At 40.8% G+C, this 27587-nt stretch overlaps 2 protein-coding genes across 2 annotated transcripts in view; one reads left to right on the top strand and one right to left on the bottom strand.

Annotated features, from left to right (window-relative positions):
* Positions 1-532: 532 nt before the first annotated feature.
* LOC309791991 (uncharacterized protein) overlaps positions 533-27587 on the bottom strand; it is a gene marked incomplete at its 5' end in the record, with an annotated part of 232021 nt that continues 204966 nt past the window's right edge. The window contains one exon of the mRNA XM_082601201.1: positions 533-1094. Within this exon, the coding sequence (XP_082457327.1) occupies positions 798-1094 (297 nt within the window). The 3' untranslated portion in view covers positions 533-797. The remainder of the gene's footprint in view (positions 1095-27587) is intronic.
* LOC309791806 (uncharacterized protein) overlaps positions 23530-27587 on the top strand; it is a gene marked incomplete at its 5' end in the record, with an annotated part of 79553 nt that continues 75495 nt past the window's right edge. The window contains one exon of the mRNA XM_082600914.1: positions 23530-23702. Within this exon, the coding sequence (XP_082457040.1) occupies positions 23530-23702 (173 nt within the window). The remainder of the gene's footprint in view (positions 23703-27587) is intronic.

The following is a 27587-nucleotide window of genomic DNA, read 5'->3' as shown; positions in this document are numbered from 1 at the left end:
TGAAGGACAAGTGAGATTTGGACCCACGGGGAAGACAGGGAAGACATTCCAGTTTGGACGAATAAGAGAAAAGACACCATCGTCTCGACCTTGTCCTGTCCCAAATATAAATTCATAACCCCCTCACACTTTTACAATTGAGGACTTAAAAAAAACAAGACGTTAGGGGGCCTACCCAGTGTTACACACGTGGTGGAGAGCTGTTCTGCTCCATGGTTAGGTTCATGTCGGGGCTCCGGATTTACAGCTGATAGGAATGTGAGGACAAGCTCATGCCATTTCAAACGTTTCCAAGTGATACTGAGAGAGAAGTTAAAGGTGCAAAACGAGGGTGCTGACTGACCTCACAAAGTGGGAATGGTGTGCCCATTTGAACATGAAATTGAAAACAAATTCATGACAAAAGGACATAATACAGAAGGACAACCTAATCACTACACTCCCCTCTCCCCGAGAAGTAAAAATCATGAGAATGCTCTCGCTCTCCACCATGAAAGGATGAGATAAAGGCTCAGCAGCAGCCCCCGTGAGAAACATGGTCAACAGGGTGAAGAGGTGTTCCGAAGACGAGTTGGTCCGACTCAGAGAAGGAAAGAGACAACTCTGCCCTTAGCCTGATCAGGCCCACAGGAAGGAACCACACTTGGGGCAGCCTTTGATACTGTGCCAATGAGAGAGAACCTTCTTTAGGAGGGGACTCCCTGTTGCCGACCTTGAAACACCCAAGATGGGACATTCGTTTACTGGGGCTGCTGCAGAGGGGATGTGCCCAGAGGTTGGGCCACCCTGCTTGGGAATCAAAGCACCTTGTACTCCTGAGCTGCTACAACGCTGCAATCGCCGGATTTGGGGTCTGGAGCAACCCAGGTCTTTCTCCGCCCATTCCGGAGTCCGCTTTGTCTTGGGAGTACGTCTGCGGACTGGCTTCTCTGCTTCCACCTTTGCTGGCGTGGCCAAAGGAACAGCCCCGTAGGCCCAGTAGCCACCAACGGAGCAGTATGTCTCCCCATGCCGGCCCAACTGCGTTTCTCCACACACTCGGTAGAGGACATGGTAGTGACCAGGTCTAGGAGGCGAAACGGTAGCCACTGCTGCTGCAAAGAAAATCAGAAATGGTCCGTCACTTCTGCTGTGCACACTCTCCTGCCAGAATTTCCCTCTCTCATGTCTCTCCCAGTTTCTGGCTGAAGAAAACCTTTAATCTACCTGACATGCAGAACACAGCCTTGGCCCATCACCTCTATGAGTCCCTAGAGAAGGGACACTGGCTGCAAAAGCAATCCCTAGAGCCTATGGCTGCAGCCGAGGAGGAAGTCTCTTCACCGTTTCCAGGGAAAACAGTAGAACCCGAACGTAATTGCATTCATGATCCTCTCCATCTCTCCCTTCCACAACAGACAAAACATTTCTTGCAGTCTGTCACTTCTGACGCTTTAATAGAAATGTCTTTCAAGTTTTGGAAAAACATAATCCAATATAAATTGGATAAGAACCCTGCCCACCTTGGCATCCCCTCTTTGGCCCCATTTATACTGCCTGACGCTCCCACAACGAACTCTAGCCTTCTGATACTTTTATGTAGATTAGAACAAGGCCACATACGGAGGCAGAGTGATCAGGAGACTCAGAACCGGGTTCTGCGTACCAAGTCTAGGCTCACATCAACCCAGCCTCCTGGGACACCATCTCCTCAGCCCTCCAGTCTCATTAGCACTTCATCACTCCCCCTCCGTTCTTCCCGTTTTTCCATCAATATGGCACCACCCTCTCTCCTAGTACTCAGCAACTCACTATGTGATGTGTCTGAAGGGACCTATATAAACGTCTACATGACAGCACAGAGGTGACTGGGTTTGAAGGTGCAGTTCAAGAGTGGCCCTCTTCCTCAAACTGCTCCATTTACCATTTGCCAATAAAAATGTACTTGTCTTTGGCTAAGAGGCCAATCAGGAAAGGGTCTGAATGGAAGCATCCTGTAGCCCAAATGGGAAGGCTACATTTATAAGGCTCAGAACTCTCCTGCACATTTGTCCAGGGATGACCTTTGACTTGTCCTCAGCAGTGAGCACTGGGGGTCACTGAAGGTGTCCCAGGTTACTGGTATTACTTAGAGCTGGGAAAGTGCTCAGGTGTATGTGGTGGGCAAGCCCCACAGGAACATGTGCCAGCCAGGTGATGTTGTGTGTACACCATACCTCCTGTAGAGATGCCCGGTCTGGGTGCACGTGCTGCACTGTCCACCCAGGAAACAGAGCACAGATTAGAGTACATATCCACTATCCGCTGAGAAATTCTCTCTCAGACAACCAAAGAGATTGGTATCTGGTGTTGAACTGGTAGGGAAGTTTCTTTGAGTGCCGCTCGTTTCCATAGTCATCGTGCCATGGAACTGTGAGAAGGCCTTTGAGGGCATCACATCCCAGTGTGGTCATATAAGGAACTTGTTCCTTGAGGGGCAGGCTTCAGGAGGAGGGGAAGTTTTGTGGAGGAGAACACGGTAGAGGTAGAGGTACTCTGCCTGGCCCCTCACACGTGGGCCTCACAGCCCATGCCTTACTCTAGTAGACACCCCACGAGTGGTGCAGCGGTGTGCTGGCCCATCACCAGGCGCCCCAGGTGCGCAGGAGAGACCCACATTTTGAGATTGGCTTGAGAGGCAAGATTAACGTAAGAGACAGCTAAGTTGTAGGGAACTGATCTTAAGAGGCAGAGATTTGTATGGACTGGGGAATCAGGGAAGGCTCCTTGGCAGTGGGCCTAAAGGACAAGTGAGATTTGGACCCACGGGGAAGACAGGGAAGACATTCAAGTTTGGAAGAATAAGAGAAAAGATAACCTCGGTTCGACCTTGTCCTGCTCAAATATAAATTCATAGCACCCTCATATTTTTACAACTGAGGAGCTAAAAAACCAAGATGTTAGGGGGCCTACCATGTGTTACCCAGGTAGTGGAGTGGTGTTCTGCTCAATGGTTAGGTTCATGTCAGTGCTTCGGATTTACAGCTGATAAGAATGTGAGGACAAGCTAATGCCATTTCAAACATTTCCAAGTGATACTGAGAGAGATGTTAAAGGTGCAAAATGAGGGTGCTGAATGACCTCACAAAGTGGCAATGGTGGGCCCTTTTGAACATTATATTGAAAACAAATTCATGACAAAAGGACATAATACAAAATGACAACCTAATCACTACACTCCCCTCTCCCCTAGAAGTAAAAATCATGAGAATCCTCTCTCTCTCCACCATGAAAGGATGAGATAAAGGCTGAGCAGGAGCCCTCGAGAAATACATGGTCAACAGTGTGAATAGGTGTTTCTAAGACCATTTGTTCCGACTCAAAGAAAGAAAGTGACAAGTCTGCCCTCAGCCTGATCAGGCCCACAGTAAGGAACACTTGGCGCAGGCTTTGATAGTGTGCCAATGAGAGAGAACCTTCTTTAGGAGGGGACTCCCTGTTGCCGAACTTGAGAACGCAAAGATGGGAGATTCGTTTAATGGGACTGTTGCAGAGGCGATGTGCCCAGGAGATAGAGACTCCTTAGACTACCGTTTTAGAGGTTGGACCACCCTGGTTGAGAACCACAGCACCTTCTATTCCTAAACTGCTTGAATCAGCGTGTGCTCCTTAGGACAGACGAAGTCAGGCCTCATTGGAGCAGACTGCCTTTGGGAGTGGTAGAATGTAAAATGTGAAGCGGAATGCTCTGGAGGGTTTGTCATGGCAGGTGGGCCAGCATGAGACCATTCAGATTCTCCAAGGCTCCAGAGATTACTTGGCTGGGAGCATCCCTCTGATGTGGTGGGGGGACTCCTACCTTAACAGGACCTGGCTGGGCATCTGGGGAAGGCAGAATAAATGGTTTATTAACTTACGAGAGCGAGAGACTCACAAAAGCACTTAAAAAGACTTGTACCTGGATTCTTGAGCCAACCCTAAGAAAACTTATCTAGATCTGGAGTAGGGCTCAGGAGGCTGCACTTTTAAGCTTGCTGGGCAGTCCCACCACAGTGGTCCATGGATAGAGTGACCAAATTATTGTGTATTCTCGGTTGCTTTTGGGAGTCAAAGTGGGCAATATTGAAAACTGCAGCAGGCATACGTATAAACAGGGAATATTCAAGGCAAACAGAGGTGTATAGTTATTCTATGCATGAATCAGATTTGAGAAAAGCTAGCCTGATCGTTAAAGAACACAACCCTTACGACAGACAGACCAGATTCTGTCCTACTTACTTGTGTGATTTTGACCAAGTTCTTTTATCCTTCTGACTGTTTCTTCATGTGGAAAAGAGTTATGGCTGTACATTGAGCACAATATTCTCTTTTGGCAAAAGTTGCTCTGGGTCCACTTGTGTTCTCTACAACTGAATCCTTTCCAGTGTGCAAGCATTTTTAAGTTGTTTGCTGAAGTATTACATTTGACTTTCAACTGTTCATTACTTTGGGCAAAGCTTATGTAGTGCTGCAGAGACTAGAACCTACGCAGAGATAGTGAGAGGATTTTATAAGCTTATTCGGCCAGTTTATAAAAAAGTTTAACCTTTTCTCCTCTTCCCACCTGCCACCAAGAGATGAGAAAGAAGGCAGAGCCTGGATATGCACACCAAGCAATACTTCTGTGTCAGTTTGCCTTTTATTCCTCTGCCAGTACTTCCCAGAGAGACTTCACCAAAAGTGCCTAAGCTTGCCATGGCCATTGTTGTGAAGAAAGTTTCTCTCTATTGCTAGTCACATCCCCTTTTCCTTCTCCTGGGGGCTTAATGGATGTATGGGGGCAGGAAATAAAATTTAAACTAAAACATAAAAAAAAAACCCACAATTGTTCAAGTGTTTTTTTTTACATCTTTATGGGAGTATAATTGCTTCACAATGGGGTGTTAGTTTCTGCTTTATGCCAAAGTGAATCAGTTATACATATACATATGTTCCCATATCTCTTCAGTCTTGCGTCTCCCTCCCTCCCACCCTCCCTATCCCACCCCTCTAGGTGGTCACAAAGCACACAGCTTATCTCCCTGTGCTATGCGGCTGCTTCCCACTAGCTATCTATTTTATGTTTGGTAGTGTATATATGTCCATGCCACTCTCTCACTTTGTCATGGCTTACCCTTCCCCCTCCCCATACCCTCAAGTACATTCTCTAGTAGGTCTGTGTCTTTATTCCTGTCTTACCCCTATGTTCTTCATGACATTTTTTTCCTTAAATTCCATATATATGTGTCAGCATACAGTATCTGTCTTTCTCTTTCTGACTTACTTCACTCTATATGACAGACTCTAGGTCCATCCACCTCATTATAAATAGCTCACTTTCGTTTCTTTTTATGGCTGAGTAATATTCCACTGTATATATGTGCCACATCTTCTTTATCCATTCATCCAATGATGGACACTTAGGTTGTTTCCATCTCCGGGCTATTGTAAATAGAGCTGCAATGAACATTTTGGTACATGACTCCTTTTGAATTATTGTTTTCTCAGGGTATATGCCCAGGAGTGGGATTGCTGGGTCATATGGTAGTTCTATTTTTAGTTTTTTAAGGAACCTCCATACCGTTCTCCATAGTGGCTGTACCAATTCACATTCCCACCAGAAGTGCAAGAGTGTTCCGTTTTCTCCACACCCTCTCCAGCATTTATTGTTTCTAGATTTTTTGATGATGGCCATTCTGACTGGTGTGAGATGTGCAATACCAAGAATGAACTGTAATGTAAACTAATGTAAACTATGGACTCTGAGTGATTATGCCATGTCAATGTAGGTTAAACAGTTGTAACAAATGAACCACTCTGGTTGGGGGATGCTGATAATAGGGGAGGCTATGCATGTGCAGGGGCAGTGAGTATAAGGGAAATTCCTGTACCTTCCCCACATTTTTGCTGTGATCCTCAAACTGCTCTCTTAAAAAGTATAAATAAATAATAAAAGAGAAATCATATCCTTCAAGAACAAACAAGTGGGGGAAGAAGGGGTACGTCTCCATCAGGGAATTATTAGCACTACTTTCCCTTCTACTTAGAGCTCTAAGGCATTAAGGCCATATGCTACAAACAACGTTCAAACCAAAATAACAAATGAAAGATTACCACTTCTAAGATGAGAAAATGAATGTGTTGAGATGGGGCAGGGTGCCGAATGTATCTACTTCCTTTCCCTGATGGTTCAAAACACTGCTAACTCCCTGCCAGATCCTGGTAGAGAGGTTGGATTCACACACTTCCCAAATCGTAAAATCTAGAAAGACATATTCCAACAAAACCTTAACTAGATATAAAATTACTCTACAATCAAGCAAATTGGAAGTAGTATGGAATTCATTTTTAAATTGGCTGTTGGCTGAATATAAAAATCAGCAGTTTAAAGGCCCAGAATAATTTTCAGCAACTAAGGCTTACGCATAACTTAAGAAACTCATAACCTTCTTAAATTCTTAAGTTTTCTGAGCCTATAAAAGCAGTATAGCCTGGCTCTATATTTCAACCAACACTCAAGGCACGTAACACCAGGTAGCATCAGAATATTTTTTAAGAAATTGATAAAATGCCTCAGCTGCCTGCTGGAGCAGAGGGAGGAAACAAAGCAGAAAAAAACAAAAGACAAATACAACCAATAACAAAACCAGTCATCTCACAAACTTTTAGACTGAAGGCCTCCCTCCAGATTCTTGCAGGATTTCCTCCTTTACCTGATTCCTTTTAGATGTAATAATTTATACGGTGATCCTATGGTAAAGTTTTATGTGAGTCACCTGTTTGTTCTATATGTCAAACAACCTAGTGCCTTCCACATATTCTTCTCCTGTAACTCAGAGCAGAACAAGGCAGGAAACCTGTACTCTCTCAGAGACAAGACTCTGCCAACATAGGCCAACTTTCTGAGAAGATGAGGGTTCCCATATTTTTAATTTGCTGGTAACTTCTTGTAAAGGGAGACTTATTTTGTTCTTTGTTTTGAGGGGACACCTAAGTTAGCTTGAAATTACCTTTGATTTCAAACTCAAGACTAAACTTTATCAGACAGAACAGGAAACTGCCCAGTTCTGCCACTTGCTAACCAGGTAACATTGGGAAAGTAACAATAACTGAGTGTTTGCTACTAAAGCACCGTTCAAACTGCTTTACTTACATTCATCCATTTAATCCTCAAAAAGACCCTTTGAGGTGAGACCCAAGGAGACAAGGTAACAGAGTGAGAGAACAAGTAACCCACTCAAGATCACAGAGCTGGTAAGACAAAGAACTAGGATTAAACCCAGGTAACCTTTTTGCCAGAGCCTGTACTCATAACCACTTTACTCGTGGGTTTAAAAATTTTTTAATGTAACCCACTATAAGAAATATTTTTACTATGAACGACAGTAAGAAATATGTTCTACAGGGCTTCCCTGGTGGCGCAGTGGTTGAGAGTCCGCCTGCTGATGCAGGGGACACGGGTTCGTGCCCCCGGGAAGATACCACATGCCGCGAAGCGGCTGGGCCCGTGCGCCAGGGCCGCTGAGCCTGCGCGTCCGGAGCCTGTGCTCCGCAACGGGAGAGGCCACAACAATGAGATGCCCGCGTACCACAAAAAAAAAAAAAAAAAAAGAAGTATGTTCTACAACACAACCCAATACATATATATTTTATCAATTAAGACTCACCTATAACTTGAGTCTTTCTTATATGTATAATTGAAACCAAATTTTATGAAAATATACTTATTCATTTCATGCAGTACACTGGTATTTTTCTACCGTATTTTATTATTTAAAATTGCTTGTCAATCCTCACCAAACTGATTTCAATTTCCACTGAGACTCATGACCTGAACTTTGAAAAACAAGGTACTACATTTCTTTTTACCGCCATGGGAATTTTGTGAGGATTAAATATGATAATGTGTACAAACATTTAGCACAATGCCTGACACAGACTGTGCACCCAGTGCATGATAGTGATTATTACTGATCTTGTAAATTAGCAGGAAGTAAGGGAGGCAAGGACACTTACGGGGAAAACCTGACTGGAGTACAGATGAATTTATGGCCTGTTGGGATCTTTCCCGGGCAGTGAGATAGGGAATTTCCCCAGTTTTTTAAATTTATATTGTAATGGAAATCCACATTTACAAAGAGACCTGACTCTGCGCGGATCCATCCTGAGCGTCCCCATGCCAGGGCGCTATCTCTACGCCACGCCAGCCACCAGCCCTGCCCCAAGTGCCCATCTCTTTGTGGAGGTCTGTGTCTGCACCGCGGGCCGGGTGGCATCTACCAGGTCCTGAACAGGTAGCGGGGCCATGTCTTAGAGGAGGCTCCGGTGGCCGGCACCCTCATATTTGTCATGAAGTCCCATCCGCGAAGCCTCTGGCTTCACCTTCAATCTGAGGCCCACACTGGCTGCCAGGCCCTGTGCGTGTCTGACCCCCGCTGACCCTGCCCGCGGACCCCTTCCACCACACCGGCAGCCCCAGCCAGGTCACGCAGAGATACATAAGCACAAAGGCCTGAAGGAAGGCGTCCCAGCCCCAGACAACTTACAGGACAGATTAGAGGCGGCCTCGCAGCCCCTCTGCCCAGGCGGGACTCGGCGCAGCAACTGCGTCCAGCTGGCGATCGACCGCACCCACGAGCCCTCGCGTCGTCCTGGCGACGTCTCGCGAGACTCTCTGGAGCCCTGATGCCCCGCCTGACAGGGTTCTGGCGCCCACTGCGTGTCATCTCTCCATGTGAACACTTGATACAATTTCTTTCCTTATCTATTTCAAGATTTCAGAGCAACAGAAATGCCCTCACAGCGGTACTTATTGGCTGGCGGAAGTGGCTGCGGGGGTGAGACCCGACACTTTTTCATTTCTTCAGGGGGAAACTCAAATGTCCCCCCAAAACATTTAAAATGAACGCATTAAGAGGTTTATGTGGGTACAAATATTGTTTTTTGCTCAGTCATTCACAGCTGGCTAGAATCAGGCTCTATCTATTGTTTCTGTCTCTTCACGCTATTTGCAGTATCTCCTACTCGAACTTCTTCCGAGTTGGTCAATAACACTGTTTTATTCTATAATAGAAAAGCAGCCCTCCTATAAAATACCTCATCTAGCTATCACTCCATTAGACAAAATACTTTCAAAAAAAAAAAAAAGAGAGAAAGAAAAGAAAGGAAAAGGACTTCCTCACTTCCTCTGTCCACCATAGAGTTCTGTCCAATCACAGGAATGAAGCTGCTTTCATTAATGTATGCCATGAGTCATCTCCTAACTGACAAAACCAGTAGATTCTTTTCACCCAGGCTACCAGGAGTCTTTGGGAATGTGGCTTTTTTTGACCACACCCCTCCAATTAACACTATCTGCCCCCTCCCAGTGTGATGATAATGCTCTCTCTTGCTTTGTAAATACTGTCCTCTGCTGCCATTCCAACATATACCAAATTGTGATGATTGAAGCTGAGGTTCAGAATGTTTTGAAAAGTTTAAATAAGAAATCTGTCATAGATAATAAACTGTCCTTCCAGGGAAAAAAAAGAAAGAAAGAAAGAAAGAGACCTGGCTTGTAGCTAACTCTGATTTCCTCTTCTTCACTATAAAGGGCAATTTACAAGTTGCTATGCCTCTCTGCTGGAACCCTCAGTAAACACAATTTATTCATTTATGTTCCCATCCCACACTACTCTGGACACTATGAGCTTTACGAAATTGGTCTTCAGCTGGGGAAGTACACTCATTTCCTACTGATGCTTTATTAATTACCACTAACTTAGTGGCTTAAAACAACACAAATTTATTATCTTACAATTCTAGGGGTCACAAATCTGAACCAGATCTTACTGGGCTAAAAGCCTTTCTGGTGGCTCTGGGAGACAATCCCTTTCTTTATGTTTTCCAGCTTCTTTTTAGATGCCAGTATTCCTTGGCTCTTCTTCCATCTTCAAAGCCTGCAACAGCAGGTTGACTCCTTCTCACATCAAATCACTGCGACTCTGACACTGATTCTTCTTCCCTGAATCTTCTGCCTTTGTCTTCCATCTATAAAGGATCCTTGTGATTATACTGGATCTACCTGATAATCCAGAATAAGTTCCCTATTTTAATATCTTTGATTTAATCACATCTTCAAAGTCCCTTTTGCCATGTAAGGTAACATTCAGAGGCTCTGGTGATTAGGATGTGGACATTTGGAGGAGGAAGAGGGTCAACTATTCTGCCCAACACAGGAGACAAACCTTAAAGAATAGCAAATAAGATTTAACAACAACAGCAATAACACATAATATTTATTGAACATTTACTGTACAGTAGGCATTGTGCTGAGTGCTTTACTTGCTAACTCATTTCCTTGTTGAGAAACCAAGGCTCCAAAAGATCAGATAGTGTCAAACCTAGGTGTGCCTGACTTCAAAGATCATGCTCTCAACCACTTGCCTACATAGTTAAGTACTAGATGTGTGTACATTTAGTGGTTTGCAGCTTCTCCCCAGCAAGTACTCCTTTTTCTCTTTCCCCCCAAGAACCATATTTTGAAAAATTCTGTATATTAATTTTTTTCATTAATCAAAGATAATTGTAACAGCTGATAGCTTTGAGCTAATCTCTTTGCCTCTTTGGACTTATATAGTTCTAGCCAAATAATGCAACTTAATATGTTATTTAACATATTTTGGCATCATTTTGGGATACTGAAGCATAACCCACTTTGTAGATGCCTAGGAGTTCAGAGAAGAAGGAAATCAATGGGGCTGGGTGGAGCAGTCAGAAGAAATAGGGTCTGACTTCAGTCTCAAAGAAGCAGAAATTTCAGATAGACTAGAGAAGAGAGAAGATCATGAATGAGAAGTGAGAACAAGTACATGTAGGAATGAGACATAGGGAGCTCGTTAGGAGATCTGGAAAAAAGAAATTAAAGGAGAATAAATAAAGCATTGAAGCTTTGAAAGATAGGTAAATAAAGTTAAATTTAACTAGACAGGAGAATGCAGAAGCTGGAAAATTTCTGAGCAGGAGCCCTTGGGCTTGGGGAGATTAATCGGCTAGAACGAAGAGCATGAAAGGAGGAAGTGAGAGACTGGCAATTGTAATTCACCTTCCAGGAGGGAAATTGGTGGCTGGGAGGCATAGAAAGGGGTAGAGACTAACTTTTCACTATACCCCTTTTGATTCTTCTAAATTTTATACAATGTACATGTATGAACTAATGTAATGTATAGATACATATATGTAATATATATAATATATAAGTAACATATAGAAGCAGACATGTATGTAAGACTATCATTACTGACCCAAAATACCATATAATAAAACTACACATCTACTTTTAGCACACTTAAGAATTAAGGATAAACCACTCCTCAGTTGTACTCTGCACCCCGCAACACCTGCCCCGAGTAGAGCAACTTCAGCAATTTTCTCATTGGTTTAAAAAATTGATCCTTTAGTCTCTGTCTACCTACCTCATCCTAAGCATCAACTCCAGGTTGGGCTGGTGCCCAAGCAATTATATATTGCTCTTACATGTTTGCCCAACTTGAATGAGAACCTACTTCAGAACTGACTCAGAAATCTCACAGGATGCTGTCATTCACCCCCAGGATCAATGATCAATAATAGAGTTATAAGGTCTATACCTCCTGACCCAGCTCAAGGTCCTGACTCAGACAATGCCTGCTAGCTGGCCTCATCCCCACACCCTAGGCTCCACTTCATCACCATTGTATTGGCATCAATATTTATCTTTTCAAAGGAAATTTTTTATCTCATAAATCAGTAGGTATCCTGTTGTTATCAGTTGTTTTGTTTTTAAGAGCTAATTAATGAAATAACTTCATCAACGTTTTTCTGGGAAGATTCTGAACCTTTGTACTTTCTGAATAATCTATGTTTTATTGGTAGTGTCAGAAAGCTCAACAGTGAAAGCAAGTACCCCATAATGCCTAGGCACACAACCTGCTGCATGAGTGCTCTGAGCAGTAACTGAGACAAATGGAGGACTATAGAATTATTCAAATGTTTTGAGGTTTAGGGAGAGTTGCATTAGAAAACAATTCCTTAATCATACTGTGACTTCATTCCATTCAAAGCCATAGTGTCTAGCTCTTACAGTTTAGAAGTTATACATGAAGATTACATAAATAAATACAAGTTACAGCAGGCAGAGGAGAGAGATAATAAACCAAAACTGACTGACACAGCTAGATCCTAAAAGCCAGTCTGGTTACTCTTTGAACATTTTGCCAATTTTCATGTGTAAGATAACATGCTATATTGTATGAATGAAAGTGTTACATCTAATTATTTGATCTGCCTGTCTTATGTTAGTCAGTGGAGAAATATTTATTGAGCTCCACACAGATGAGTAACTTTAGAAACCATGTTAGTAGGGAAACATCCAAGGGTGGAATAAGTGCTAAGCCTCTAAAAACTGTTCTCTTTTCCTAAAACCCCTGGAAAGCAGGAAATACCCTGTGTTTTTCTATATGTGCCTTGTCCAGTGTTCACCCTCAAATGACACTAAACTAGAACAAAGAAAACCTTAAAGAAGAGCCATGATTCAAAACTAAAATTAATTAATATGTCACAGTTCATAAAGTACTTCCCTTACGGATGAGGAAAGCAAGTTTCAGTAAGGATAAGCAATGCAGGTACTAAAATAGAGACTGGGGTTAAAACCAAACATGATCTTGTTAATGTGTTTTGATATGTGTGATTAAGGCCAAGCCTTTGCCCATATACCCACAAATTATAGATGAGATGTTACAAACTCATATTATGGAACCTGACTCTTAAAACATTTTATTGCCCCAGAGTGTAGTGAGGTACAGACCTCATTCACCATGCTATTGCTTCTTTGCAACATGCAGACCCACCAGTTGTCCTGGTGGGACATGGTTCTCATTCTTGGATTTTGTAGCCCTCTCTAAAATGTACCAAAAACTCTCTGGAAACAGCTAAAAATGATTCTCTCCTTTGAACTTACCTTCAGATCACCTCTTTCTGTAAGTTTTTCTCAATCATTTACACTCTACAAAATAATAGTGATTCAATTCCTCATTCACTAACTCTCTGGTAACCTCCATACTACAGCATGAATATAATTGAACCTCTTTACAGTGTTTCTGTTAAATATTTGTGTGCATAAACATATGTACACTCTGCTACGTCTCCAATGATAGCTTCTTAATACCTGAGATATTTCAGGCATTTAATTCAGATGTATGCACCATTTGAGTACTCACTAAATAAAAATATATACAATGCTTTTATTCTAATAAGTTCATTACCTCATCACAAAGCAAATATAAAGAAAGCTGCAAATTTATGATATTCGCTTCTGACTTTTACATGTATAGGTCCTGGTTCTACTGTGATTCTAGGATACTATATTGTGTACCTCATTAATAAGGGCCCTCTGATAAACCTGAAATAAACCATCTGGTTTACTCCCAGTTCTATCACCTTTTACTTGTAAAACTTGAAGTTAGTCAATCTACCCTTAGACTTAGTTTTCCTATCTTTAAAATGGGAATTGTTGGGGAGAACACTTACCACCATCCCCTCATTCCAGGTATTTTCTTCCAGGAGGAGTTCTTTCACTGGAATAACATACCCAGGCTCTCGCTGTACCATCCATTCCCCTTCCCTCATCAGGCCAGTACTCCTTCCTAGGGGAAGAGGAGTATCTTACCTGACTTGTAGGTTTGGTAACATAGTAGCTCATCTTTTTTTCTTCCCTTTCTCTTTGGAATCGTCCTGCCTTTATAATATCATTTATTAGCCCCATGATATCTCAATAGGGATAATAGTTACAACACAAGCTTGTCTTAATGATATTGTATTTGGTAGAATGTAAAACATTTTTATGTGTGAGAAGTTAGTATTTCAATTTTAATACTTCTTTCATCTATTTATTTCATAATAAGTTTTTAAAGAAGATTGATATATTCATTCAATCAGATGACTAAGTTTTCACTAAATCTACTAAAAGGAATAAACTTAAGTTAATACCTAATTATGCTTGAAATAAAATATCTTCCATCCAACATATTCAGTTATACATGGTTTCTTTAAGAACATTTTAATCTTCTAAATAGGTGAAAGAAAATACTACTGCTACTTAGACTACAGTCTAAGAGTTTAGAGATACAGTTTAGATTCAGAGAGTTATCAGAATATTGGCTGCAAAGATTTTTTAAAATCTGGTACTTTTGTCATAATTTTACCTTTGTGAACTATAATGAACTTGTAACTTTGAAAAAACAAAAACTTGAAGTGAGCACACTAGAGAATTCTGCATGCTTTTCACCCAAGAATTGCAGTCTTCTACTGGCCATAACATCCTTCCACAGCCTAAGGTGATAGTAGGTGGATTATTATCACTTTCATTGTCCTAGGCACTGTTGAACAAAACAGATATGGCCCATGTCTGCATAGAGAGCACATTTGAAACAACAGCATGGCTACACAGTTTTAAAGTCATTTTTCACTAATTCATAAGCCAGTCTTGACAATCATAAAGTTGATAATTCTCACTTAGACTAAAATTGGCAAGGCCCAAATATTTTACTTTGAGAAAGAAAACTAATACTTATTAGGTATAATCTAATGCACATTATCCTATTTAATTCTCCTAACACCCTTAAGAACAGTATTATTTTCACTATTTAATAGATGAAGGAAATGAGACTCACTGAGATTACAAAATACCGAAGAGGTCATGCACATAGATTAATGAAGAAGGAGACTTTTAACTCCATTGGGTGCCAAAGCCCCATATTTTTCTGCTAGAATCAGATCAGTTAATGCCAATTATATTCCAATTCCAAGTTGTTATGACAATAAGGAAGATTTCTAAACGATAAAATTGATTTATATAAAGACTTAAATCATCATGATGTATATAAAGACTTTAGTCATCACTTTTGTAGATAGCAGTGTAGAGCTTATTTATTCTGTAGATAGCAATGTAGAGCTTGTGTCCCATACTACATACCAAAGAGCCATTCACATCATAGACACTCAATAAATGCCGAATTAAAATGTTCATATGTAAAAGAAAAAGAAAATTATAGCCAATGGATTTAGTTCTATAAAGTTTAAATTATTCCTAACAGACACTATTATTAAAGAGACACATCAGCACTTTAAGATTGCCAGACTGAACATCTTTAAAAGATATCCTTGCTCACGTATAAAATAACTCTTCATATAAAAGTGTGTTGAGTGGTGCCAAATCATTCACACTCCATCTCTCAGTACTCTATTACTTCATGAGAACAGTTGAACTGATTCAGAATACAGCAATATAATTTCCTGTGTTCAATTGCTGCCTATGCTTCTTAATCGCTGTGGGACCTTACACAAGTATTTAACATCTCTGTGCCTCAGTTTCTACATCTGCAAAGTTAGAGTGATAATAGCATCTATTGCATGGTGTGGGTGTACTAAGTGAGTTACTCTATGGATATTGCTTAGAAGAGTCTCTGACACGTAGCAAGCATTATATAAGTGTTAGGTTTTTTTGTTGTTTTTTTTTTAATTTATTTAGTTATTGGCTGCATTGTGTCTTCGTTGCTTTGCGCGGTCTTTCTCTAGTTGCGGCGAGCGGGGGCTACTCTTTGTTGCGGTGTGTGGGCTTCTAATTGCGGTGGCTTCTCTTTGCTGTGGAGCACAGGGTCTAGGCACGTGGGCTGCAGTAGTTGTGGCTCAGTAGTTGTGGCTTGCAGGCTCTAGAGAGCTGGCTCAGTTGTTGCAGTGCACGAGCTTAGTTGCTCCACAGCATATGGGATTTTCCCGCACCAGGGCTTGAACCCGTGCCCCCTGCATTCGCAGGCGGATTCTTAACCTTTAAGCCTTAGTTATTACTGCTGTTGTCGATATTGTTGTTGTTGTTGCTGTTTTAGAAATTCAGTACCTCATGTCCATATCCCCATAATCCACAAAGGACTTGAAGGGTGATATTATGGCCAACCAGAATCTCTTCCTCAGGAGTTCTGGGCTATGAAAAACAAGCTACACCATAGATAAGTCCCTAGAGAAGTTAGAGGAGCCAGTTCTTTAACTGAAATGCAGACAGTGAGGGCTCCAAGCTGGGTAATAACTGCTCTATGAATCTGCCAATGTCCTCTATCCAAAGACCACCAGGAACACATCTGCAGTTCTATAAATCTGGGTTTACTGACTCATTGCAAGCAAGAGTTATGTGTACCACGAGGAATCAGGACATCTCAGTAAGAGGATGTTAGAAATAATTTATTATAGGATTTGGACTTCTTGTAGGTGATTCTGAGGAGCATTCAAGGAAACGGGTATCTTCCCTGCATTGGATGCTGTCTGGAAGCAGGAGTGATTCTCTGATCATGTATCTTAATAGTTTATATTTAGACAGTGAGAATAATGAAATTGAGATAAAGCTATAACTGGTAAAGAAGAAGCAGGCACTCATTATTAGCCAGGAAAGGGCAATGTTTGCTCATTTTTGTGGTTTGAGCAATGTTTTTACCTCTCTCTGTTCAAACATGATAATGAAGTGGTCTTATTTTTTCTTGCTCCACTACAGTGACAAAATAGTCCTGTCTGAGGTTGGTGTTCTATGAAAGTGTTTATACTGTACAGGAGAATACCACAGAGTCATTGGGAGTGCAGGCCATCTCCCAGATAATAAGGGCTGCTTTTCTCTTTCTTAAACGAGGTAAGAATGTTTTGCTTGAAGGGCAGAGCTGGCCAGGAAACTAACTATTATTATTATTACTTACATAGACTGACAGGTTTATAACTTATAAAGTTCTTTTATATTCATTGTACAGCTTGAGTCTCTCAGAACAATCCTGGGAGATAGGCAGGCTATAGGGCCTCCACATCGCACGACTCTAGGGGGCCCATTCATAACGTATTCCACGTGAACGGCACCTCCCGAGTGTGAATAGTGTCCTTGGCAGGAGTTGTGCAACAAGGTTTCCCTGGCAGGGCAGACATTTCTATTCCTTTTTACAATTATAAAACTTAAGTCAAAGAAGCTTCCTGAGTGTTCCTTAGTTCCCAATAAACCTTAGAGTTCTCTCTGGCAACCTGTTCAGCTGCTGACTTTGGATCCCTGCTTCAGTCATGTTTCCGATTCCAAATTGCACCAGCCGGCGCTGTTATGACCTAGACCAGTGGTCCCCAACCTTTTTGGCACCAGGAACCGGTTTTGTGAAAGACAATTTTTCCACGGACTCGGTAGGGGGGATGGCGAGCCATGTGGAGCGATGGGGAGCAGCAGATGAAGCTCCGCTCGCTTGCCCGCTGTTCACCTCCTGCTGTGCGGCCCAGTTCCTAACAGGCCGCGGACCGGTACCAATCTGTGGCCCGGGGGTTGGGGACTCCTGACCTAGACTATATTGGCTACTACAATAAGAAAAGCTCTGCCTTCTTCCACAACTTTGTCTATGCTTGCCCAAAAAAGGATACTAAAAAGGGTACTGAACTTATAATCTCTTTCATATAGCCACTGCCTAAAGCAGAAAAAAAAAAAAAAGTGTGTCTTTGTGTGTGTCTTTGTGTGTGTGTATTACCAAAAAAATATATCTTAGTATATTTTGCTTACAAGCTAGGAGTGACAGCTGGAGAAAATGATTTTGAGTTCTGAAGACATTTGAAAAAGCAAAATATCCTGCTTAATTCAGGAGCTAAAATTTTTAAATGCAGACTGAGCTACTGGTAACATATCTTTCCACACTCTTGGAAACCTGCCAAGTAAAATGTCAAAAGAAAATGGAATTTCCCATGAAATGTCCATTAATAATAAATTTTTGTCCATCACTATCTTTTTGTAGCTGGGAAATTCCCTCTTGCTACTAAATTCCTCTCCTGAGACATCATATAAAGTGAAACTGAAAATGTAATACCCTAGTGATACAGCAAGCAGTTCCCGGAAAGAATATGACCTTTAATTCAAATAGACGTGTGCAGGAATCATGTCTCTGTAATTTAAAATCTCTATGACTTTGGGCAGTTTGCCTTACCTCTCTTCATTAAATTACCATGCATGCTTCTTTCTCCTAATTTCTGAGTGTGCCCTGGACTTCCCTATCAGAACATTTATCACACTCTACTGTAATTGTATGCTTAGGTTCTATCTCCCTTAGAACACTAAAAGCATTTTAAGGACAGAGACCATGTGTCTTTTGTTATCCCTGTATTTCCAGCACCTAGCATTATGGCACATAACATTTGTTAAATTTATTTATTGTCTTAGGGGAGGTGAACTGGAGAGCTGAAGAATCAGGAAGCCTTACTTCTCATTTACATACCTTTTTATAATTCTTGTGGTTCTTTGTTATGGCAGTCCCTGGAAACTAATACACCCAGATACAACTTTTTAAAACTTTTTATTTGCAGATAATAATAGACTCACAGGAAGTTGTAAAAATAATACAGAGCGGTCCCACATATCCTTTACCCATTTTTCCCCAATGGTTACCAGATGTTTTAGACCAAAAAATAGAAAAAGTTAGAATACGAGATGTTTTTAATTCTTGCATTTGTACTTTTTGAAGTGGTTTATTTTTCAACTTTTCTGTCTTGTTTCTAATTTAAAAGACTATGAGATATATCCCCTCTTTCTTTGGATTTCCTTCCCATTTAGGTCACCACAGAGCACTGAGTAGAGTTCCTTGAGCTATATACAGTAGTTTCTCATTAGTTATCTCTTTTATACATAGTATCAATAATGTATATATGTCAATCCCAATCTCCCAATTCATCCCACCACCCCACTTCCTCCCTTGGTGTCCATACATTTGTTCTCTACCTCTGTGTCTCTATTTCTGCTTTGCAAATAAGATCATCTATACCATTTTTCTAGATTCCACATATAAACATTAATATATGATGTTTGTTTTTCTCTTTCTGACTTACTTCACTCTTTATGACAGTCTCTGGCTCCATCCACGTCTCTACAAATGACCCCATTTCATTCCTTTTTACGGCTGAATAATATTACATTGTATATATATACCACATCTTCTTTATCCATTCTTCTGTCGATGGACATTTTATGTATACATATAGCTGATTCACTTTGCTGTACAGTACAAACTAACACAACATTGTAAAGCAACTATACTCCAATAAAACTTAATTTAAAAAATAAAATTAGAAAAATAAATAAATAAAAGAACTTACAGGATTAAAAGGCACTGAAGCTTAAAAAAACAAACAAAACAAAAAAACAGACTATGAGAGATTTCAAGCATGCCATTTCAAGCTACCATGTCCCTAAAATAGCACATGCAGATATAAATAACCTTTATTCTCAGTAAATAGAAAATATGACTTAATATGATTCTACAGAGTTTTGAATAGATGAATTCAACATATAGGTGTGAGGCTTATTTTTAGCCTAATTTGCATAATTATTCTCATTTCTTTTGTTTCTCATTTAGTTGATGTAGTTTAGCATCAGTATTCTTTAGGTTTTCTGTCATTAGCCATTCATTATGGGCATTAATTAAACAATGTACATATCACTAAGAATACATATTTTTAAGCTGTATAATGGTGAAACTATCATGAAAGCTAAAGCTTTGAGGTTGTGATAAACAAATTGAAGCCAGATATTTAGAAGGTCTGCAATCAAAAGAATCTTAGCATTTAAATGAGTTTAGAAGCACTGAAATACAGGAATCAGCAGATCAACATTATACTATCTATCTCGAAAAGAAATGAAAGAAGGTGTGTGGAGAAACAGCACTCTCATTTGTCTGCAGAAAAAGAAAACTGGAACAAGCTCAGTGAAGGTCAATTCAACAATACAAACCAAAATTACAAATGAACAGAACTTTTTTGTCCAGCAGTTCAGCTTCTAGGACATATATATGGATACACTTGCACATGTATGAAATGACATATGTAATGATTACTTATTGCAGCATAATTTGTAATAGTAAATATGTGGAAACAAGCTAAGTGTCCACTAATGAGGGGTAAATTATGGCATATCCATCATTTAAAAAAAAATGATGAGAAAGCTTTTTATGCATTTGTATGGAAAGATATCCAAAATAGATTACTAAGTGAAAGACAAGCAAGGTGAACAGGTATATACTGTAATACTAATTCAATAAAAGTAAGAGACATAATATACACCCACATATATTATTTATTTTGTATTTAAACCTATTAACTTTTTATTGAAGTATAACATATATATATATACAGAAAAGTGCACATTGTGTAACCTCAAAGAATTTTCATAACTGAACATACCCATGTAACTGGCACCAAGAGTCTAGGTCCTAGATCAAGAAACAGAACATTTCTATCATCCCAGAGGCCTCATGTCCCTTCTAGTCACTATGACCACTCTACAAGTGTAGACATTATCCTGATTTCTAAAAGCATAGGCTAGTTTTGCTTATTTTTGTACTTAATAGGAATTGACTCATAAAATGTATACTCTTCTGTATCTAGCTTTTTCATCCAGTATTGTATTTGTGCAATTCATCAATATTGTACACTGCTCAGTATCATTGCTGTTTAGTATTCCACTGTGTAAATGGGCCACAAATCATTTACCCATTCTACTGTTTATGGATATTTGGGTAATTTCCAGTTTGAAGCTATTATAAATAGCACTACTATGAGCCTTCTAGTATATGCATATGCATGTCCATATACCTAGGCAAGGAATTGCTGAGGATCTGCATATCTGCAATTTTAATAGTACTGCCATACAGTTTGCAAAACTGATTGTACCAATTGACACTCCCACCAGCAATGTACAAGAATTCCAATTGTTACAAAACCTCACCCACACTTGCTATATTCTGTCTTTTTAATTTTAGTTATTCTTGTATTTGTGTAGTGATATTGCACTGTGGTTTCAACTTGTATTTCTCTAATGACTGATGATGTCGAGCACCTTTTCACATTCATTTGCTATTTGCTATTTAGATATAGCCTTGTGTGAAGTATCTAGGTCTTTTGCCTACTTTTACATTGAATTATCTGTCTGTTACACTTTTAAATTTTGAACCATGTGAATACTAATTTTTAAAAATTTTAAAGTAATGTAATTAAAAATATAAATAAATTTTATAGTGCTCTATGCTGCATGTTCTCTCCTTTGAGATTTACAATATACTAGTATTTCAGAAGCTCTAAAAAGTCTTAAAATTTTCACCACCACAGAACAGTTGAAGAAACGCTGTTTCCATTCTTGTCAAATTTTTAGTTTTCATGGAATTAATAATTGCTTCCTTTTTTTACTTGCTTATATTTTTTAAGTTCTCTCTCAAATTTTATCATGTATTTCATTAGATCTATCAAACATCTATCAATATAACTACCCAAATACTCAAAATTAGTAATCTAAATAAATTCAGTTACACTAACCAGTCTTTCTTCTTGGAGTCTGCCATCTTTCTTCTCCAGTGAAAATGATTGCTCTCTAATTCTGCCACATATCTTTCACCCTGGCATTTCCCTTCACATTCTCCTGGTCCTTTTTTCTGGATCCCATGTCTTTCTCTTTCTTGTCTTGCTCTCATGTTTTGTTGGAGCACATCCTCTAGTAACTTTCCCTAAAAAAAAAAAAAAGAAAAGAAAAGAAAAAGAAAAGGGGGATGGATGGAAAATAACTGTTTTCATTCTTGTATATGTGAAAATGTTTTTATTCTACTCTTACACTTGATGGATAGTTTGACTATAGGATTCTAGGTTGGAAGTTACTGTCTTACAAAACTTGAAATTTCACTGTAGTGTTTTAGCATAAAAGTGTTATTGTTGAGAAACCCAAAGCTATTCTAATTCCCATCCGTTTTTTCCTGCTTCTTCCCTCTGAAAACTTTTAGAATCTTCTCTTTATTCTTAGTGTTCTGATCGTTTTAATGGTGTGCTTTAACATAGGTCCTTTTTCATTCACTGTGGGTAGCTGGTGGGCCCTTTAAATATGAAGATCTTTGTCTTTTGGTCCTGGCAAAAATTCTTGAATTATTATTTTGATCATTTCCTCCCTTCTTAATGTTTGTTCTCTTTCTCTAGAATTCTTAGTTTGTAAACTAACTGGAAGAATGAATGAATGGGAAAAGTTTTCTGAGCACTTTTTGTAGCAGAAAGCTTATTAAGGAATGAACCACAGATTATCAGACCATATCTTTAAAGCTAAGTATTTTATTTTAAATTATCAAATTTTAAAACACACTCTTTCATTACAGCTTCCATTTATTGTAAACTGTAACACTGCTACTCTCATTTCAGGCAATACAAAAATACAGGAAGCACTGATTTTCTGTAGGCAGAAATCCCTGATTGAAGTCAGGCATTCCCTATTACTTTTGCTTTAGAATTCATTAAATGCTTAACATGGACTTGGTATTGTGTATAATATTTGCACCACACTTTGCAAAAGAGTCATTTCAGGTGTAGAAAAGTGTTTGTTTAAGGTAAAAAGATCTTTGCAGTCTTTTTTGGTTGGCATTAAACACCGCATTCTTCCCAGATCTATAAGAAAGAAATGTTTGCAGTCGTACCTGGAATCAAGGGAGGGACTCTCTCAAGGTTACTTTTCAATCTCTGTAATTATGGACGTCAGGAGAGAGAGAGAGAGAGAAAAAAAAAGAGTCAGAAAAATACGTCCCTAGTAGAGAAGCACTCAACAGGAACTAAACATCTGAACTTTTAGACAGGATTAAACTCTGACACGGCTTATCAGCCGCCCCCACACGACTGAAGTAGTTGGAAGTGAGGCTAGATTGGAGTCCAGATAAGCAAGTGAATCTTCACCTCCACCTGACTCACCGGGCTGAGAAGTGCGGAGCCCTAGTTAAGTCACCACCACACTCCCTCAAAGGGCTTTCCGCGCAGGCGCGGAGTCAGGAAACGGCAGCTGCCACACCCACCCCGCTACCTCTGTCTGGTGTTTGGCGACTCCACGAAGACGCGCCGATGGGACCAGAGGAGATTCCTCCTGGGTGGGAGGGTCCGCTGACTGGGTGTGAGGCTGCGGAGAAGAAATTTCCCCAAAAGAAAACCTTTCCAACCTAGTGGGTTGGGGGAAGAGAAGACAAATTGAGCACCCCTGGCTCACTTCCCCACTCCCAAGCCCCCGCCCGAGCCCCGCCGGTGTGGCACACGTCGTCTGGGCGCCACAAGGCGGAGATCTCGGGCCTCAGGCCGAGGCCGGAGCCTTGCTGGGAGGATCGCGGGCCAGCGGCCCTCATCCCCGCCTCGGCATCCGCCGCTGACGTCGCCTGAGAAGTCTGGGGAGGGAGGAGCTCCGACAGGCGGGCTCGGGTGGCTGGCAGCGCCTGGGAGGGCCAGGTCGGAGAGAGGAAGCTCCTCCCCTGTGCGCCCCGCCGCCGCAGAGTTGACCAGTCTGTAGAAGAGAAGAGTCCGCTCCGGCTCCGGATAAGCAGCGGTTTGGTGTGGGCTGTGCGGAGAATGGACAGCCTCGTGACCTAATGTCCGGCAGGCTGTAGGGCCTGCCGACCCGGCTCGCGCAGGGGGTGGAGCCGCGGGAGCGGCGGGCTCTTCCGGAATAGACCGGCTGCCTGAGTGCCCGCGCCACCCGCTACCATGAACGAGGAGGCCATCTGCAGCGCCCTGCCCACCATCCCGTACTACAAGCTCGCCGACTTGCGCTGCCTGAGCCACGGCGCGTCCGGCACCGTGTCTTCTGCCCGCCACGCAGACTGGCGCGTTCAGGTGGCCGTGAAACACCTGCACGTTCACACCCCGCTGCTGGACAGGTAGGGCGCCCCGGCGGCTCCACCGCGGAGCCCCGAAATCTGCGTTCCCCACCCCACTGGCTCTAACCCCGGGCAAGCGGGCTCTGAAGCCCAAGCGATGGTGACCACTTGGGATCGGCCGCACACCTCGTCACCTCTAGGCAGCCGTTCAACGCTTGGGCTAACATGGTGGGGAGAGCAGGCTTCTCTGGAGATGCAGCAATCACGCTTTTCACTGCCCTCTCCTTTTTTTCTTACTCCTGGGCCTCCTTTCTCCAGACACCACAAATCAGCAATCACAGCCCAACTCTAAACGTCCTCTTTATTGAAATTGGGTTTTGTTTGCTTTGTTTTTCCCTGCTTTTTTTTTTTTTTTTTGAAGTCGAATTCTAGGGCTGCACTGCCCAATAGGTAGCTCTTAACCACAGGTGGCTATTACTTTTTTTTAAAGTGGCTATTAGAAAATTTCAAATTGTATATGTGGTTCACATTATATTTTTATTGAACAGCACTGCCCTAGAGTCTGGGACGTTTTGGTTTGGGCTTTTTGTTGTTTTTGGTTTATACATGTAGGCATGAAAGTTTAGATATCAAACTCAATTTAGTTTCACCTCTTACCGTCACAGGGAAGGAAGCCTGTCTCTAGAGGAAACTTGTATTATTTTTGCTAAGAATAAACTGAAATCAGAAAGCTGTTAAATGACCAAAAATTTTGAATGTCTCTCCCAACCTGGAACAATTTTAGTGCAATGTCCAGATTTCAAGGGAAGGCTAGATTAGTTCCTGTTTCCAGAAAAACCTTTCAACCATATATATTAATCAGTGAGTCTAGTCACTAATCTTGTGTATTTTCCTTCCAATAGGAGTTAAACTAGGCCCTGCATTCAGTTCTTAGTGAGTTGACATCCATGATTGCAACATTCTCCTCTCCTCCCCCTATATCTGAAGTGAAAATACATCATGCTAGATGCCTGATTAGCCAGAGGCTGTCAGTATCCAACAGCAGACAAATTCCTCAGCTTCAGCCCTGCTAATGTTATTGACTTTCATCTGCCTGTGGCTTTTATTTGCTGTCTTGCTATCAGGCTTGGATGGGCTAGATCTCACAGTAAGTTTGAGACACCTCTAAAAATTGTTCCTGCTTTTGTGTACTAAATCCTGATTTAGTGATATACAGGGTATATTTACCATGGGTCTTGAATTCTGTGGAGCAATTACTGGGAAATTATGTGTATGTGTATGTAGTCCACTTTGAAGGGTGGTGGTTGATTAGAGAGGCTAGATGTATTTTAGAATCAACTATTAAAATATATGGAAATCTAGCACTGATGGACTCATTAGGTATTTTAAAGGAGATGGATCCTCCCATTTTGGATGCTGCTTCTCAAGATTTTAATTTATCTACGTTTTGTGCCATTTGGGGCCAAGAAATGAAGACAGTTCCCTTTCGTGCTCATTAACAATTTCATAATCTAAAATTCTTCACTAAATCGGGTAGGAAATTAACTCTGCCATCAAAGAAGCCATAAGGACCAGTGCAACACTCTGGCTTTACTGCATCACATTTTTTCTTCCACTTGTTACCTAGAATGTTAACATTAGCAGTGTTTATGTAGTCTGAGCATAGGACTGGGCTATGCATTTGACTCACAGGGTGTCTTATGTCCTCACTTATAACGTGGGAATAACATGTACTTCTTGGGCTCTGGTGTGGATAATTTTGCATTGTTTGCATTGTTCTTTGAGATCACAAAAGAAAAATAAGTTTATGTGCTGTAACATGTTCTTATTTTAGTGATTGGTGAATTATTCTCTGTAACCTGACTTCTGCCCAATGAGTGGACCTTCCCCAACAATCTCCCAACTCCTTATGAGTAGATGAGTCTGCTAGGTTGTTCAAATACCTTGTGTAAACAGTGTAACTGTTTTGTAACTGAAATTTGCTATGGGTAATTTTGGTAGTATGTCTGTAAAAGCTGTTTTACATTTTTATTTTTTAAAATATAAAAACCTATTTTTAAACCGTTTTGGCTTTTTCTGTTTTCCCACTCATTCTTCCTGAAATCTGACTTCAAGAATTTTCCTTCTCTGATTAAGCAGTGAGTGGAAAAAACAAAGGCTTTAGAGTCCCACAAGTGCAATTCAAATCTGACTCCAAATCTGCCACTTAGTGTTGGCATGAGCATTAGAAATTATTAATTTATGTGAGCCTTAGTGCTCTCATATATAAAGTAGGGATGATGAAACCAACTGTAGTAAAGTGGCCAACACATAATAGGATCACAAGAGAAGGAAGAATACATCATACTCTTAATGGGAGGAGGAATTAGTATATTAAGTATCACTAAGATATCCCCTAGCATGCCCTCTCAATAATTCTTTCTCAGAGTATCCAGGAACCTTCCCGGCAAAGGTGCTACTCAATAACTGTCTTGTTGACCTACATTTCATGAGGCGAATACAGACCTGTTTCAGCTTAGGAAATATAAATTTAATTAAAGCAGGTCTCACAAACTGGTATAATTGGTTGCCTCACAGTTGGGATATTAAGTGGCTGAAGAGCAGTGAGAAGGAGAGAAACTCTTTATGCATTCTTGTAATTCTTGAATTTTGAAACATGTAAGTATATTACCTATTCAAAACATAGATGACTAAGATTTTTTTGCTTTATTTTGCTTATTGTTTGCTTATTGTTTAGAGCAAAGTCTAAATTTTCAGCTTTCTTCCAGTAAAACCAACTGGAACACTTCACACATAATGGAGAATAACCACCATTTTCAGGTCTGGGATTCAGTGAATTGCTAGGGGTACTAAGGACCACTTTGTTTTAATACTTTTTACACCCAAATCCCTTCTATCATGATGAGGCATAAGTGGTCTTTTACCTTTCAATTTAGTGCTTACCCTTATTAAATTTACCAGTCAATTGGCTAATATTTAGAGAAAGAGCATCTGCTCTGTGTATTACCAGAGTTGTCACCAGACCCTTGCTCAAAACTCACCAATCCCTCCTTTGAACAGGAACTAACATGTATCTTTAAGTCACAGGGCCTGGACACAAAGGAAGTTATAGGAAGAGAAAAACAAAAACCGGATAGAATCAGCTGAAACCAAAATGGCTACGAATCTGACCTCCAACAGACCCTGAGTCTCATTCTATGCTGATTTTACTATATAGTATACTAAATGACACACCTACAGGTGACTATGACCGGATGTCACAAACCAAAAAAGGACAAAAAAGGGGTGGTACCCCATTTCTAGGGAAGCCCTGCTTCTTTCCCAGAAAACCAGTGCACGTGCGTCACCATCATTAGTCTCACTCCTACCCTCATCGTCCTTATTCCTTAAAAGCAAATCCCTCTCACCATTAAGGTGAGAAGTTGATTTGTGAACTAAGTTTCTACTTCTCCATTCTCTGACCATTGAATACAGCTGCTTCAATCTCAGCTTCGGTTTTCTTTTGGCTGCATGAACTCAAATGGAGAAAGAACCTTCCCCACTGAGGCAGAGGGCCTCAGCAGGGCTAGGGAGCAAGCAGGGGTCCATAAGACTTAATTTGGTAAAGTATACATAACAGTGCTATGGGAAAATTCCTTTAAAATAGCCAAGTAATTACATGAATGTTCACAGAATGCATATATCTGTAAGTTATTCCTTTCATAGAATCTTTTCAAGAAGTAATACTTATTCTGATAATAGTATTGTTACTAAAAATATTTTGGAACCGTTTGTTTGGAGATGTCTTTAGACTCATTTTACAATCTCATGTTTGCACAGTTATAGCTAATATAGACGAGTAAATAAGAGATGATAAGTCCACCATAGTTTAGAGTAGGAATAAATCATTTCAATAGAGATTGACTAAGGAATGACAGGGCATCTGCTCCACACAGAGCAATCAGC

Source organism: Mesoplodon mirus (assembly GCF_964341445.2).
Source record: "Mesoplodon mirus genome assembly, chromosome: 16".
NCBI lineage: Eukaryota > Metazoa > Chordata > Mammalia > Artiodactyla > Ziphiidae > Mesoplodon > Mesoplodon mirus.
This window is presented reverse-complemented; position numbering and strand designations above follow the sequence as displayed.